The following is a 15,216-nucleotide window of genomic DNA, read 5'->3' on the forward strand; positions in this document are numbered from 1 at the left end:
CTGCTCTTAGGGAGTACTGAGGGGATTTGCCATTGAAGCAGTTGGCTACATACAGTAGGTGAGGCCATGCTCACCGCTGGAGTTCCTGCAGTACCCACATCTCAAGTAGATAACAGCAGGGAAATCTGTCTGTTAAATTGACAATAATGGCATAAAAACAGCGTTAGGCTTCAGGGGATCACCATGTGCTCTGCCGTGCTGGGACGAAAGTGTCTTCAGATTTGTACGGGCGCCCAATGATTGTTGCCTAAAAAGATTGTTAGTGATTGTTTTAGGTGACAGTAGAAATGAACAAGTGGAGTAGAGAAAAGCTGCCCTGCTACTAAGCACAAACAGGGAAATCCAGGCTAGCCACAATATTGTTGGTAAAACTTTTACAACCATAAAAGATTCTCACTGTTCACATACAAATGTACTGCTCACCTCTTGCACTGACACCCTAGAAAAAAATGTACTAAAAGTTTTCACACATTCATTAATGTATTGTTATCCCAAGGTAGCCCTAAATATTTTTTCCCTTTCTCTATTGTTCTTGGAAATACACAAAAAATATATCATGTATATACAAAATTTTTATTGTTTTTTTTATTATCAAGATAAATGGAAAAATTACATAATAAAATTTAAACTTTATAGCAATAGTGTCACTTTGTTTTGTGTTTTTTTATTCATTACCACTGGTCAAAAGTATAATTTTTCTATTGATAGTTTAGGTCTTATTCGTCCCTCTGCCAGCACTATTTGTATTATCTGCAATGATATGAAGAATCCATACCATGGTCCCACACTGCATCCAATGGTTCTTTCTTCCTCCATGTAGTAACATTTGGGCCAGAGCAGGGGCAGACATACCCAGGTGCAGCTACACTAGGGCCCCAGGACCTCCTAAGCCAACCGGGCCCCCACAGGGGCCACTTACATGTCAAGCAGCTAAATTTATACCTGCGAGCTCACAAAACTTTAACTTTCATACTATTTTACCCTGTCTGCTTTTCTTCTTTAAACCCCTATTATTAGTGTAAATCATCTAGCGTGTGTACATACCCTAAGTGATGCCTATTGTGTTCCTTTAGGTTGTTCCTACGTCACTACAGGTCCTGACTGGGTGGCAAATTAACCAAGGATGGTGGATCTGTTCTTGTCAATCATCCTTGGTAAAGATTCGGCTTATCTATAGCCACCCTAAGACTTTTTGTGGACCGGAGTTTAGCAAACAATTTGCCCATCTTCCTTATAACTGCAGACCCGCAGTATTATGGTAAATTGCATGCCACATTCTTCATCTAAAGTGGTAATTTTTCAGCTTTGCAGCATCATTGTACATGCCTCCCAGGTAGCATGATTTCACAAGACAGCTATGTTTGATAGAACATTGGATCTGTGGCATTATATATAATGCAAATAAAGGGACAAGGAATACTTTACTACTGGGCCCAATTAAAAGAACATGACTTTTAAACTTCTAGACATGGGTGAGGGGGCCCCAGAAAGTTTACCTAGTATAGGGCCTAGCTATTTCTGATAGCGGCCCTGTAGCCAGGTATCTAGTAAACATTAGGAAAATGTGCATTATGTAGGGTAAAAGGTAAGATTGGTAAAAAAAAAAAATCCTTGGATTTTAGGATAAATTGACATGGCTGCTTCAAGTCTCTATATATACCCAAATAGTAATAATTATTCAGATTTATTATTATTCAAGCACATACAAATACATAGTGATAAATCTTTTATTTCCTTTATTTTGCTTTTCATTCTCTGCTTTTTTATGTAAAGAAAAGGTAACTATAAGCTCCTTCAATAAAACAGGTAAAACAGCTATAAGCAGTTCCCTAAATCGCCACAAGGTGGTGCGCTTTTTTCTAAAGTCCGTATATGCTCGTTTTTTCTCCAGCTCTTTTGTGAGTGTCAGTGTTCCTAAACAGATGTCTGCAAATCCAGTAGCCATTTTTATGAAGCCCATTAATTACGGCGAATAGCGCCTTGTCTACACAAAAATGGCGGTCACAAGGTAGGAGGTGTGTGATATTGATCGCCCTCCTATGAAAGCAAATATGTGTTTGGAAGCACAACACATTTCGTGGATGTGATGTTAAAGTGCATGGACTGAGGTACTTTGTTTATATATTTACCTGACTGTATGACTTCACTGTGCAAGTCACTCCTTTAAATGCGATTATGTAGCCGCGTGTGAAAAATGCAACTTTTTTTCTCTAAATGATACATCAGACTCAATGATTGCTGACACTAAATGAAGATGTATTGAAAGGAAGGATCAGGTTGTGTTTTAGGAAAAGCAGGGAATGATGAATGAATGGTGAATGAATAGGGGCTGCAGTGAATGGTCACATGTGCAGATGCTGGATCTGGATGGACCACCACTTCTGGCTGAGTGTTCGAGCGGCTGGCAAGGTCCCGGGTGTAATCAGGTATGAATCTGTGCTTACTGGGGACTCCGATGACAATACAAACACCCCTGCCTGGGGTGCAACATATACATTCCACATGGGGGACCTGTTGGCCTGCATGGAGGCATGTTAGGTGTCATGCTGCTTCTGTATACATATATATTTATTTCCAAACACTACCCCATCAAACAGGTACACTTTGCTAGTTGTTACTATCTCTAATCTGCCGATCATTTCCCACTAACATTATGTGTTGTGATCAGATGTTTCTGTTTTACTAGAAGCACAGAGCTGCATCTTGGAAGTCCAGAAATGTCCCATAGAAGGAGAGAAGAAAGGTCCCGCCACAGGAGTCACAAGAGAGAGGCGGATGAGGATTTAAGTCCACAGAGTTGCAGTAGCAGCCATCATGAAAGTGACCGAAAAAGAAGGAGAAGTAGCAGCAGCAGCAGTCATAATCCCAACACACAGGAAATTCAAAAGATCAAACATGTTGAGATTTTGTAAGTATGTAGCATTTGCAAAACATCACTGAAGTGTAAACTTAAGTGTAGGAAATATAAAACCCCGTAACAGTTTTATCCGAATGCCATTGGGCACATTTTTATTAAAGTGAAACTAAACCAACTTGCGATTGGCCAGGTCCTTTATTTCAGAATGGACAGACGATGTCCCTACTGCAATAAAATAACCTTAACTGTCCGATAGCATTTTTTTTTAAATACACTTATCTGTCTCTGTTCCATCACTGGTACTGCCATCCTCTTCCTTCTTCTCTTCCTTGTTTCGATCTTCCTCCATCATGATTGCCCGGGCCAGGATGTTGTAACTCCTGTGCAGGCACAGGGGAGTTCATTCTGTTTTGATAGCCATAGGGGAGGCTGGGATGACTCCGGTGTTCTGGCTTCCTACAGCTTGGTGTTTTTTGACAGAAGGGGACAACAATCAGGCAGGTAAGTATGTTTTGTTGCCCTTTCTGCAATAAAGCCCTGCCTGGTCACAGATTTTGAAAGTAGATCTTTCGCTTCCATTCTGCTTTAACTCCCTATCTTGTAGATCCAACAATAGGTACTGAGGGGATAATACTTGCAAAATAAGGAAAGGCCTGTATTGTCCTTACTTCAGTCTGGCAAAAATTTAAAGAGGTTGGTTTACAAAAGAAAATTTGGAGTTTTGCTCTCAAAATTTTACGAATATTCACTTGAATAATTCAGTTATGTGACAAGCTTTTCATTATAATAATGACTGCAGTGTAATTATTTAAAAGTATCGATACAAGCACTTCCATATTTAGTATTCTGTGTATATGCAGAATTCTCTGGTGCTTACAATAGACAAACAATATACAAAAGCAGTTTATGGAACATAATTTCTTACGATGCAACTTTAAAATGGGAGAAGTGCAATAGCCGGTAGGGGGAGGTAGAAGAGTAGAGAATGGCGATTTACTAGCAGGAAGATCTTTAATAATTCATTCACTTTATTGCAAGGAAGGCAATATAAAACCAAGTAGAGGTAAAGTAATTAATATATTGAGGTTTTTGGCTTTCCAGATGTAGTTTGTATCTCACTTACATGAACCCTGCAGCAGTTACTCCATCAGGTTTGAATTGTATGTGAAATATATCTTCTCTTACACCACCACCATTATCTTCTTTTAAACCATCTATCCTTATAGTCTGAAATTTGATTGGCAAATGTGCATTGTATATCATCACTATTATATGCATAAGTGAGAAATGAGTTACATGAAGCAATGTCTATGGTATTTAGAATGTGACAATTACACCAATGTGAAGGCAATGGACAAGAGGCAACTGGAATGATTTTCTTCCTATGTATAGCACTCAGAAAAGACCCAGTTGTTGTCCAATATAACTTCCTGCCATAGTGGTTGCAAGCGGACAGGAACTGTGGTGCTTATATTGTACCTGTAGCACTTCCCATACTACTCCTGAGGTTCTATAACACATTAATATTGTACAGTATTTTTTATAGTGCCAACATATTACGCAGTGCTTTACAAAGTTCATGGTCATGTCACTAGCTGTCCCTCAAAGGGGCTAACAATCTAACGTCCTTACGATAATCATATGTCATTAACACAGTCTAAAGTCAAAAAACCTAACTGCATGCTTTTGGATTGTGTGAGAAACCGAAAAAAACCCACGCACACAGGGAGAACCAGCAAACTCCATGCTGATAGTGCCCTGGCCAAGATTTGAATCTGGAACTTAGCGCTGCAAAGGTCAAGTGCTAACCTCTGAGCCACTGTGCTGCACCATGCATATTCTGCTAAAAGCTTTACATATTCATAAGTAAGTTGTGTGTGTGTGTGTGTGTGTGTGTGTGTGTGTCTAAACAAATATATTTACCTTAACCTGTTGAAGGGAAATTAGGAAAGGTTCAGGACATTCTGCATAGTAGAATTAACCCAGAGACATCTACTCAGAGCTAAAATTGTGTGGTAGGTAAACCCATAAAAATGTTTAGAACATATTTAATATTATGCATTATTTATGTGGTTTGATACATATTTGTCTTAATCTGTTTTAAAAAATGAATATAAAATAATGTTTTTCTTTTTTTTTTTAAGCTATGAGAAACCTCCACCAGGATTAATTAAGGTACTGTTAAAATATGTCTGTGAGGACATTTGTGGCCCATGCATCACTTTTTTAAAGCTGGGTTTCACATAAGCTAATTTTGTTGTTTAACAATGTTACAGATTTTTTTTTGGGCAAGCAGTTTTAAATTCTTTTCTATTGACATACAAGTTCGATTTGTGTTACAGATTTTGACAGATATTGAAATTGCTATATCCTAGGCAAGTTTTGGGACCTAGTTTCCCTTTCCCTGAGTTTTTCCTCACCTTTGTTCATGTATCCCCAGTTCTCTAGCTACTATGCTTCCTAAATCCAAAGGCAGCAAGAGCCCTACCACTTATTTGCTTTTTCATCTCCTAAATTTCGTACAGCATCCATTCATTCAACATCTTTCAGGTATCAGATTCTTGTTTCTTCCTTTCCTTGACCCTTTTTTCACTAGAAACACAGGGGTTAGAGGATGAACCACAGTGCAGAGATGGGGGAAGTAGATATATTACACTTCCAAACCATTAAATGCTAAATATTCTGATAGAGGCTACCATGGAGGGAAAGTTTTAGACATGGGCAAGCACAAAGATGAGTAAAATACCTTGTATATTACAGAGAACCTCTTGTTCAATTTTGTTTTATAGCCTGACAGGGTCACTTTTAAGTTTTTAAAAGTACATTTTGTTATCCAAAAAAGTGTATAGTAGAATTTGTCTTGCTTCCTTGTTTACCTATTTTTATAACTTTTTTATTTTATCTAGGAGGATGAACCTAAACCAGAGGACTGTATACCAGATTTGCCAGGCAATGAACATGCCAGAGATTTCCTGGCTCATGCCCCTACTAGGGGTCTCTGGATGCCATTAGGAAAAGAAGTGAAAGTTATGCAGTGTAAGTTTTATTGAGAATAGTATGCCAACATTTTATTTAAAAGGTTTACTGTTTTATGCCTGCCTCGGAACATGGGAACTTGCACACAAGTGTGAAACAGGACGCGATTGATTTTTAATCTTTTTTTGGGGGTGATAATGAAGATAACATAACCATAGTTTTAACACTAAAGTTAGGGTCTGCATAGTATGTCATTAGGCAGGTGTGTGCCTGCTTTAGTCTTTTCTGATCTTTGTTTTGTAGGTTGGAGATGTAAACAGTATGGGCACAGAACAGGTGATCGCGAGTGTCCCTACTTCATAAAAGGCAATCAGAAGATTGAGCAGTTCAGAGTGGTAAGGCCAAAGTGGTTCCTACAAAGTTATATAAGTGGTGTATTTTGGTCATTTTTCATTTATATTCTGTCTAGGGGACTAACAATGTAAGATGAAATGCTAAGAAAGGAATATTAAGATGTAAAGGACAAGCTAAAGATTCACTTGTATGTAATAAACAAGAATGCACCTTCTATGCACTGTTTTCAGATTTCAAAAATCCATTAAAATTAACCTGTAAGGAATCTTTTAAATATTAGCAGCTCGAAAGGTAAATTAGTGCTTCTTTAAAAGCTTCTTCAATGTTTGACATTGTCCTCTTTAGATTGGGTCCTGTTGATTTTAAAACCGTTACATTCATAATGGGATGTGTATGTATATCTATTCCTTACAGGCTCATGAAGATCCAATGTATGGCTTATTAAAAGAAAAGGAACATCAAGAAAAACAAATGAGGTAATATTAGCATTTCAATCAGCAACAATAGAAATGAGCCATTTTCCTTTACCCCGAGTCTGGGTAGATCTTATCAGGGTCTCCAACCACCAGGCCGCTGGCCAGTACCGAGACACGGGCTATGCTAAGAGCCGAGCCAAAGCTGCCCTCTTTGATTGTAGCCTTTTGTTGTGACAGGAAGGGTCTCTGTCCTCTCTCTTGCATGATTGGCTGATTTAATTGACATGAAAGGTGACAGAGGTTGTTCCTATTACAGTGAAGGCTGCAACCAGTGAGGATATACCTTGGGAGCTTACAATCTAGAGGGGAAAGGGGTGAAAAAGCTGGACCAGTGGATACAGCAGGTTCTATACTAACTGTTGTGGTTGGAGGTAGATAGACATGCATGTCTGGATAGTGATTCCCCAATGTAAGGCCTGTTTGAACACTACATTTTACATTGGAACATGAAGATACATTTTAAGGGTATGCCTAAATAGTATATAAAGCCAACATGTTTTTATTTTTTAGTAGATCGGGATTGGGTTATATCCCCAATAGGATCTTTGTTTTTTTCTTCCTGCCCTAGGTATGCAACAGGAGGCCAAAAATTGAGAAAAAAAAAATCCAAATTGAGAAAAAAAACACAAAAAGTTGTGATTAAAAAAGGTGTTTGTTTAAAGGATTTACCTCTCAACGCTTGCTTGGATGACAACTCATTGTTTCTATTTTTTTCTTGGCAATTGTCAACTCAAAAAAAAAATTAAGGAGGGGTGAACATCCTTTTCCTGGGCCACCTATACAATATTGACTGTGTGGGGGTACTTGTCTTTTTTTTCTTTAGGATTGAGCAACTGAAAAAGTTGCTTGAGGATTCAACATCTGAGGAAAGTAGCAGTAGCAGCAACAGTTCACAAGAAAAGCGTAAGAAGAAGAAGAAGAAAAAAGACAAAAAGAAGAAGAAGAAAAAGAAGAAGAAAAAACGCAAATCGTCTCACAGAAGCTCTGATTCAGACTAAGCCAGTCTAACAGAATGACTTTGTTCTAGTATAGGGACAGTAATAATGTGAAGATGGCAGAACAAGAGTTCATGCTTGTACCAGCCATAATCTAGCATGGCTTGCTAAAGGGCACATGTCAAAATAGAATTAAAAAGGCTGCCATTGCAAAGATGTAGGCTGCTGGACCATTACTCTCATTTTTGGTTTGATAGCTGGTGGGGTATTAGAATATTTTGGCAGCTTGTGCAATGACAGCAGTTCCTTGGCTACATATTTATTCCGGGTCAGTGACCCACTGCTTAGAGACACAAATCAGGATGATGACTCAACAACGTGTGCCTTAAAGCCAAATTACAGGCAGCTAAATACACAGGAAAAGTTCATATAAAGTAGCTGTTTTACTTGCCAAATTGTTTGCATTATGGTTCATTCCATAAGATTTACATAAAAAATAAATAATATCTCTGCTAAGTCTTTTAAGTAATACAGATCCTTTCTTTTTCTTCCACCAGCCTGTGTGGAGAAGCAGCAGTCTGATGAGCTCACCTCTCACACTTTCTCTCTTCCTCATGAGCATGATCCAGCTGCTTCCTTTCCTTCACTGGTGTAGAGAGGTTGAAAAGAGGCTGATACCCAATCAAATCAGATATTTACACTGGAAAAAATCCAATATTTACACTGCAAAAATAAATTAATGCAAAACTGCAGTAATTAGCTTTATATCTGCCTAAATTAAAGTAAAAAAAAACACATGATTCCAGTTCATAATTCTATCCTGACTAGTTCCCTTTTGATTTATCTATCTATCTATCTATCTACCTATCTATATATATGTAAAATGTTGTGCCATTTAAAGAGGTCAGTTAGTTTCAAAATATGGAACATTTCAATAATTGACCCCAATTGATACAGCTGATGTATTTTGGATACATCCAAATGATGTATTTTGTATTATTTTTACCATGTAAAACATCTGGCTGTTTAGGAAATCCTCAATTTTTTTTTGTTCTTATTAAAGGTTTTCTATACAGGTTATTAACTTGTTGACAGGGCTTAAAGAAGAATAACATAAAAAAACAGACTGGACTATATTGCAGAAAGGAACAGGAGATGTCTCTTCTTAAGTAAGCATTCTTATTTGCCTGGTCGCACTTTTCTGTCAAAATGCATGGGCAGCTCAGCATTAGCTGGCAGGAAATCAACACGTCCTGGCTTCCCCTGTGTTTGCAGGGCTGAATGAACATGGGGAAGATCCATAATCCCAGGTGGTCAAAGATCAGAATGAGGATGAGAAGATGGCAGCGCATGCAACAGCACAGGGACAGGTGAGTATAAGTAGGGTTTAGTTCTGCTTTTGAGTGGCAGAGTATATGTGTGTATAGGTAGAGACTGTCTACATTTTCCTCCCTTAATCCATTTGTAATTTTTCAAGGAAAGACATCACATAAAGTTGATGTGGATGTTAGATGCTATCTTCTTATGGTACAGTAGTAATGCAAGAAGATGAGGTCCTATAATTAATGTAAGTATTTACTTATCCATGTACCTAGTTGGGTATTGATGCATTAGGCTACACAAGGGAGCAAGCATATTGAAATGGGATATTCAGGAATGACATATTTTATGTCTGTCATAATTGGATTGGTTTTATATGTTTTTGATTTTATAGGAAATAAAATGTATTAGCAGCTGGATGGATGTATTTATAGCCTCTTCTACCTGCCAAAAATGCATACCAAGATTGGAATGTTGCTGGTCTGATAAATCTTGATTTCTGCTGTGACAATTGGATGGTGGGGTCAGAGTTTGGCAGCAACGGCATAATTCCATCCTACTTTGTACCCATGGTGAGGGGACATTTTCCCGGCCCACTTTGGGCCCCTTCGTATGAACATTGTTGAAAGGCTCCAGGCCATCTTTGTATTGTTGCTGACCATGTCCATAGTAGACCATTGCTACCCAAGTTAGGGTAAGGAAATACACCTCAAATAAGTTTCATGAATAGGACAAGTGCATTGTACTCAAATAGCGTTCACAGGCACCAGCTGTCAATCCAATAGAGGACCCCTGGAATGTGGTGAAAAAAAAAATGTGTATGGTAGATGTGCATCCAAATATGCAGTGTGATGCTATTGTGTTAATATAGACCAAAAATTCTTGAGGAAGGTTTCCAGCACCTTGTTAAATATATGCCAAAAATAATGTATAGTTTTGAAGGCAAAAAGGTATTTCACACCAGTACTAGCAAGGTGTACCAGTACAAACTGAAAGCAGGCCTTTTCTGAAAGACACAACACACCAGAAGCTGGGGGAGGAGAACATGCCAACAAGAGAAATCGGGTCAGAAGCAGCTTAGGGCAATTGTTCTCTTCTGATCAGCTTTGTTTCTGATACAAGTTCATGGAAGTATGTAGGCACCAAGAACAGGGCAACTGCACCTGTAATTCTGAATGATCGCAGAAAGATCTCACACGGTATGTTTAAATTTCATTTATTCCATGAAGTCAGTTGACAAACCCCCACATCCAGTGTGGGGAACCTCACCAATGACAGAATGAACAGCAGGAACTGGTAAAGAGCAAGTAGGAATGAGGGTTGAGGAAAGGTAAGATATGGCATTATTATACAGATTTTTATAGCACCAACATATTATGCAGCGCTGCACATTAAATAGGGGTACATGACAGACAGTGGCACAGGAGCAAGAGTGGACCTTGTCCCACAATAAACGTATATTTAACTTAGTAGTCATGATTATTAGGCATCTTTGTGTTGTAATAGCACCAATTTGTCAATTTTCAAAAGCTTTAGCCCATGTGCAACTGTCCACTAGACATCACTAACATTATACAGGCAGGATTGGTTTCTTTAACAAAAGAATAGACTGTAGAGTCATACCAGTTATAAAGTGTGCTGTTGTAAATTTGCACCCATATACTTGATATTTTATGGTAATCACAATGATCTTCATTCTTGTTTTAGGCCTGATGCAAAAGCCAGTGGTTCAGCATGAAAACCCAGGAATTTACATTTCAGGGCAACATAGCCCATGTATTCACACCAAGATGGTTCCTTTTTTACTTGCATTTATGTTTGGTTGTCATTTGTTTTCTAAACAGAAGCCACAGAAGGCATCTCTGACTTTGTCAATTCAGGAGAATAGGTTTTCTCAATAGTCAGACCTCAGATTAGGTGGTGCATTTGCTTTCCTTGTACCCCAAAGTCCTTACAGGACAGTCTCTGTTTTTAGCAACCCACTCTAGTCATAAGACACCAGTCTTCTGTCTAACAGGGACTATTTTCCTGAAGCCTGTTAGAAAGTGTTCCTGAACAGAAGCATTTCATTGGTATAGGCATTTGACCTCACTTTAGACAGGATTTAGCAGTGGGCTAGAAGTTTGCTAAATTGCCTTAAGTGTGCTCCTCTCCTGGCTTTATTAGATACCTAGCCCCCCCACCCCCACCCCCCACCACAATTTAAACAAGCACAAAAATTCACAATGTGGGTCTCCTCTTGACCACATTCAAGAATGAACAACAACTTGCAAATCTATAATCAACCTTTATTTTTTTTTGCTAATAAACGTGTGACTTCAGTGATATTTACATTAAAGTGCATTTTTTCTTCTGTGATAATTTTTATCTTCTCAGTTTTCATTTCAATTTTCATAAATCTTTACTCAATTGTGCCTGTTCCTTCTGATTATATTCCATCAGTTTCCCTCTCCAGTGCATAACATAATACAAAGTTATACATTAATTTGTGGGTAGGTAGGACTCCTTTCAGGAGTAAAACATTGTTTCATGCAACACTCACTCACACAAAGAAATAAATACATATATAAATTTTTTTTTTTTAAATACACAATATAAGCAGAAGAGCTACTTCTTCCTGGTGCCACCCTTCCTTAAGTTGCAACCTAAAGGACCAAAAAACACGATTATACAGTAAAACTACTATAACAATTTCCATTGATATAGGAGGGTTTATGTTGTCTCCCAATAATACACCAACACCACCAGACATAGGTCAAAATGCCTGTCAACTGGGGAAGTGCTCAATCCAATTAACCCGTAATAAAAATTAAACGAGACTTCCCCCTTTTTGTAATAAACATTAGCACACTACACCAACATCATGGAAAAGATAAAATTAGTCTAGCTTCCAGATCTGTTCATTTCTGCCAAGCTAAAAACACATTTTGCTTGCATATGCTTGAAGTCATTAGTAAAGCAGAAGAAAGTACCTTGCAGGGGGGAATCAGTCACTTTGCCACGTGAACACCCTTTAGAAGTAGTGTAGTAAAAGATGCCCATTTGCAGTAATCTTAGGTTTAGTTCTACTTTTACAAACCCAGCTCTGAATAAAATGTAAAATGTTTACTTTATGTAGCTACATACCTCTATACAAGAAGGATCTGGGAATCTCCCATGCATCTATTTCTTCTGTATCAGTTCTACTTTGTTTTCTTTTAGCAGACTTGCGCGTTCCTTTCTTTTTTGGAGGCTTGTCTACAAATAAATTTAACATCTCATCATAAAAAGGAAAGTTATACAAGCCATAAACTGCACCATATACACTGCTGAATTTCTTTAAAACACTAAGTCACAAGCTTCTTGCCCAGAGGCGCAAGGTATTGTCAGCTCCTGGCTCTGATGTCACAGCAAAATAAACAAAAAGCTGGGACTGAGTTTGAAGCAAACTTTGAACTGAATAACCAAAGCAGAGTGCGATTGGCATGTTTTATTCCCAAAGATGGCACAAAGTTCCATAATTATGAGCTATATGCATAAGGCAACCAATAGGCCTAACAGTATGCACATACACTGCTAAATAGCCTTTATTAAACCCTTTCCATGCTCATCCTGTATATAAAACCCCAGTATGACTCACTTTGCCGAGGACACATTGATAAAGTTCTCCTCTTAAAAGTTAGTATTGCAACTGCTTGTTCTGAATCCCAGAGTAGCATCATTATGTGATCAGGTCATCTCTTGACTAGTGATACCATGTAAACTGAAGGCTACATTGATGAAAACAGATGCCGAAAGTGGTGGTCTCCATCTGAAGGCTTTTATTTATGAAACTGTCAAATACTGATTTATGAATACCTTCTAAGTTTGAAAAGCACTGCACAACACTACTTCTACTTCTCTGGTGGGTTGGTTTCATTTTGCTTTTTTAATAAGCTGAAGCCTTCAGGAAAACCAGAATCTTACATCCTACTTGTCAGACGCCTGCATTTTCCCCATAGGGTTGTGTTTCCATCTGCCAGCCAAACTATAACTACAGACCACAGCAATAATGCAAAGGCTCGCAAGAAAAACTACAACATAGTGGAGGTTTAGACCAAACCCGAAATGTGATGGATCGTTGAAGTGTGAAATAAGGACTTGCTTACCAGTGGAGATGCAATTGACAGGCTCCTTTAGAATCTACCTAAAGTAAATATTCTAGGTTGTAAATTTGCTTTTAATATATTGCATTTCCTGCATGAACAAGCAAGCTTTCTGAAAATTATATAGCTGTATTTTAAAATACCTAAAAAGACAGAATACCTTGCTCTTTGATTTTGGCTGTATCTTGCAGATAATATGCAGGTTCTGTGAATTTGGGCTTAGCACCTCTTCCAACCCAGTACTCCTCAACACGGGCCCCAGAGGCTTTCTTTTGGGGTTTTCCTAATTGAAGCAGATAGAAGATACAGAGTAACAATTAGGTTACATCAGTTTGTCCAAGAATTTTCTTTACAGATTTGTCACAACAAAAGCCACTGAAATTGACAGTTATAGCCATACCTGGTGAAATTTGCATTACTAAAAACTATTCAAGAACACTTAAAATTGCAAATAGTTCTAGTATTTATAGATCCCTTAAAAAGGGAAAGAGCTGCAGTGGCACAAACATTCACTAGCAATTCCAGTAAACGATGCGATTTTGAAGAGCATTCTGATTGATCCATTCCACAGACTGCGTACGTTATTGGTTTTGAGTGTCAATATCATATGAAGAAGACTCTTCTAACTTACCACCCATTTTCTGCTGAGGTTTCTTCATATCAGGCACCTCTTTGTATCCTCTCTCGGGCTTCTCAAATTTTTCATAGTCACATGGTTTAAGTCTATGCACTTGTTCAAGCGCTTCAGACAAACTCTTCTTTACACGAAGCTTTTCTCTGACAGGCCACCCAATAATGTGGGCTGGAAGGGCTCCTTTTGGAGGTTTCCACAAAATCCTTTGCTGTGCGATCTGCTTAAAGAAGTTAGTTTTACCAAAGTCCAGCTGCTCACGTGGTATATCTTCCTCAAAATAATATTCTTCGTCATCAGTCTCATCTTCAAAGTTGTGCAAGTTTTCTTCCTCCAGTACCCAATATTCTTCAGAATCTTCAGGTTCAGACAAAGATTGACTCTTTCTTGGTTTCTTCTTTACAGAGTAAAGTTTCCTCTTATTCAGTCCTCTTATTGGTACTCCAATTTTGCGACTTCTACCTGAAGCCTCTTTAACCTTCCGTTCAGAAGTAGGCCTGCAGCTTTTTTCATAACGGCTGCTAGCGTGCTTTGCTGGTGTGTCATCCTCTTTCAGAGAGCCACCACTTTGAATTTTCTCCTTTTCAGAGCTCTCAGCACTTCTTCGGAAAGCATATAACCCTTTCCGAAGCATATAATCTGGCACAAAATAAGAAACAGAAGCATTATCTATGGATGAGCCCTCATCCCTGGACGAAAGCTCTTCAGAAGTAACACTCAAAATACTTGGGCGCTTTTGCTTTCTCTGAGACATATACACATCATAATCATAATTGGTTTCTTGATTTTCAATCCAAGCTACCCATGATGGTGAAGGGATAAACTTTTGTACAGAGTCCTCGACCCATAGACTTTCATTTGCCACCTTTAACTCCCCATTACATACAGATTGGCTTTGAGTGGCTTTCTCTGGACATGTGTCCAGCCCTATCGAATATTCTTCACTTCCTGAGTCTTCAGATTCATCATTTTCCTCTGAGTCTTGAGTAACAGCTTGTTGGACATCACACACAGGATGATGATCATCATCATCATGTTCAGCAAGAACAGACTGGGGTTCCCCTTCCAGTGGTATTTTTGGTCTTTGGTTTTGTTTATCTTGCTTAGTCGATTCTGGCTTTTGTTCTCGGTTTGGCACATGAGAAGTCAGAGTTTCAGCTTCTGCAACTTCATTAAGACAGATTTTAGTAGGTGGCAACTGCTTATGCTCCTCTGTGTTTGAGAAGGATATGCTCTGCACTGCAATCTCTTCTTCAGGGTGAGGGCCATACAAGACACCCTCACAAAATAGATCACGCTGCACTACATTTTCTGGTATCTCTTTAACTACTGCCACATCATATATTGGTATAGTTTCTTTATAAGACTTCCACATCTGTATGGCAGCAGGAGAACCACTTCCATACTCTATTCTTACCTCCTCTTTCTCATATGCATAGCTTCCTGGAGGCATATTTCGATATTGTGCTGAATTGCAGGCATTTTTGTGAAATTCTCTTTCCGGCAATGTGGTCACTGGAGACATTGTCATGTCAACATTCTC

General features: G+C 38.5%; 2 protein-coding genes across 3 annotated transcripts; one reads left to right on the forward strand and one right to left on the reverse strand.

Moving 5' to 3' along the window:
- Nucleotides 1-1,955: 1,955 nt before the first annotated feature.
- Nucleotides 1,956-8,114, forward strand: RP9 (RP9 pre-mRNA splicing factor). 2 transcript variants are annotated; one of them, XM_072412244.1, is made up of 7 exons: nucleotides 1,956-2,108; nucleotides 2,687-2,908; nucleotides 5,002-5,032; nucleotides 5,764-5,893; nucleotides 6,137-6,228; nucleotides 6,602-6,663; nucleotides 7,487-8,114. In XM_072412244.1, exons 2-7 carry the CDS (start codon nucleotides 2,718-2,720, stop codon nucleotides 7,659-7,661), a joined length of 681 nt encoding a protein of 226 aa, XP_072268345.1. In that variant the 5' UTR covers nucleotides 1,956-2,108; nucleotides 2,687-2,717; the 3' UTR covers nucleotides 7,662-8,114. The 2 variants fall into 2 exon arrangements, with proteins under 2 accessions (XP_072268345.1, XP_072268346.1); XM_072412245.1 differs by having other exon boundaries at nucleotides 1,963-2,108; nucleotides 2,690-2,908.
- Nucleotides 8,115-11,185: 3,071 nt separating this feature from the next.
- Nucleotides 11,186-15,204, reverse strand: LOC140331315 (uncharacterized). Its single transcript, XM_072412242.1, has 4 exons — nucleotides 13,674-15,204; nucleotides 13,203-13,325; nucleotides 12,045-12,155; nucleotides 11,186-11,563 (listed from the first exon to the last, which is right to left on the reverse strand). The coding sequence occupies exons 1-4, from the start codon at nucleotides 15,202-15,204 to the stop codon at nucleotides 11,526-11,528; spliced, it is 1,803 nt and encodes a 600-aa protein (XP_072268343.1). The 3' UTR covers nucleotides 11,186-11,525.
- Nucleotides 15,205-15,216: the final 12 nt, after the last annotated feature.

The sequence above is a fragment of the Pyxicephalus adspersus genome, chromosome 5 (assembly GCF_032062135.1).
Source record: "Pyxicephalus adspersus chromosome 5, UCB_Pads_2.0, whole genome shotgun sequence".
Taxonomy (NCBI): Eukaryota; Metazoa; Chordata; class Amphibia; order Anura; family Pyxicephalidae; genus Pyxicephalus; species Pyxicephalus adspersus.

Excerpts from the sequence above, each read along its gene's own strand:
- LOC140331315 (XM_072412242.1), bottom strand. The coding sequence starts at position 15,204 with ATGACAATGTCTCCAGTGACCACATTGCCGGAAAGAGAATTTCACAAA. Across the intron at positions 13,326-13,673 it reads ACCTCAGCAGAAAATGGGTG|GAAAACCCCAAAAGAAAGCC; the intron begins GTAAGTTAGAAG and ends TGCTTCAATTAG. Across the intron at positions 11,564-12,044 it reads CAGATCCTTCTTGTATAGAG|GTTGCAACTTAAGGAAGGGT; the intron begins GTATGTAGCTAC and ends TTGGTCCTTTAG.
- RP9 (XM_072412244.1), top strand. The coding sequence starts at position 2,718 with ATGTCCCATAGAAGGAGAGAAGAAAGGTCCCGCCACAGGAGTCACAAG. Across the intron at positions 2,909-5,001 it reads ATCAAACATGTTGAGATTTT|CTATGAGAAACCTCCACCAG; the intron begins GTAAGTATGTAG and ends TTTTTTTTTAAG. Across the intron at positions 5,894-6,136 it reads AGAAGTGAAAGTTATGCAGT|GTTGGAGATGTAAACAGTAT; the intron begins GTAAGTTTTATT and ends TTTGTTTTGTAG.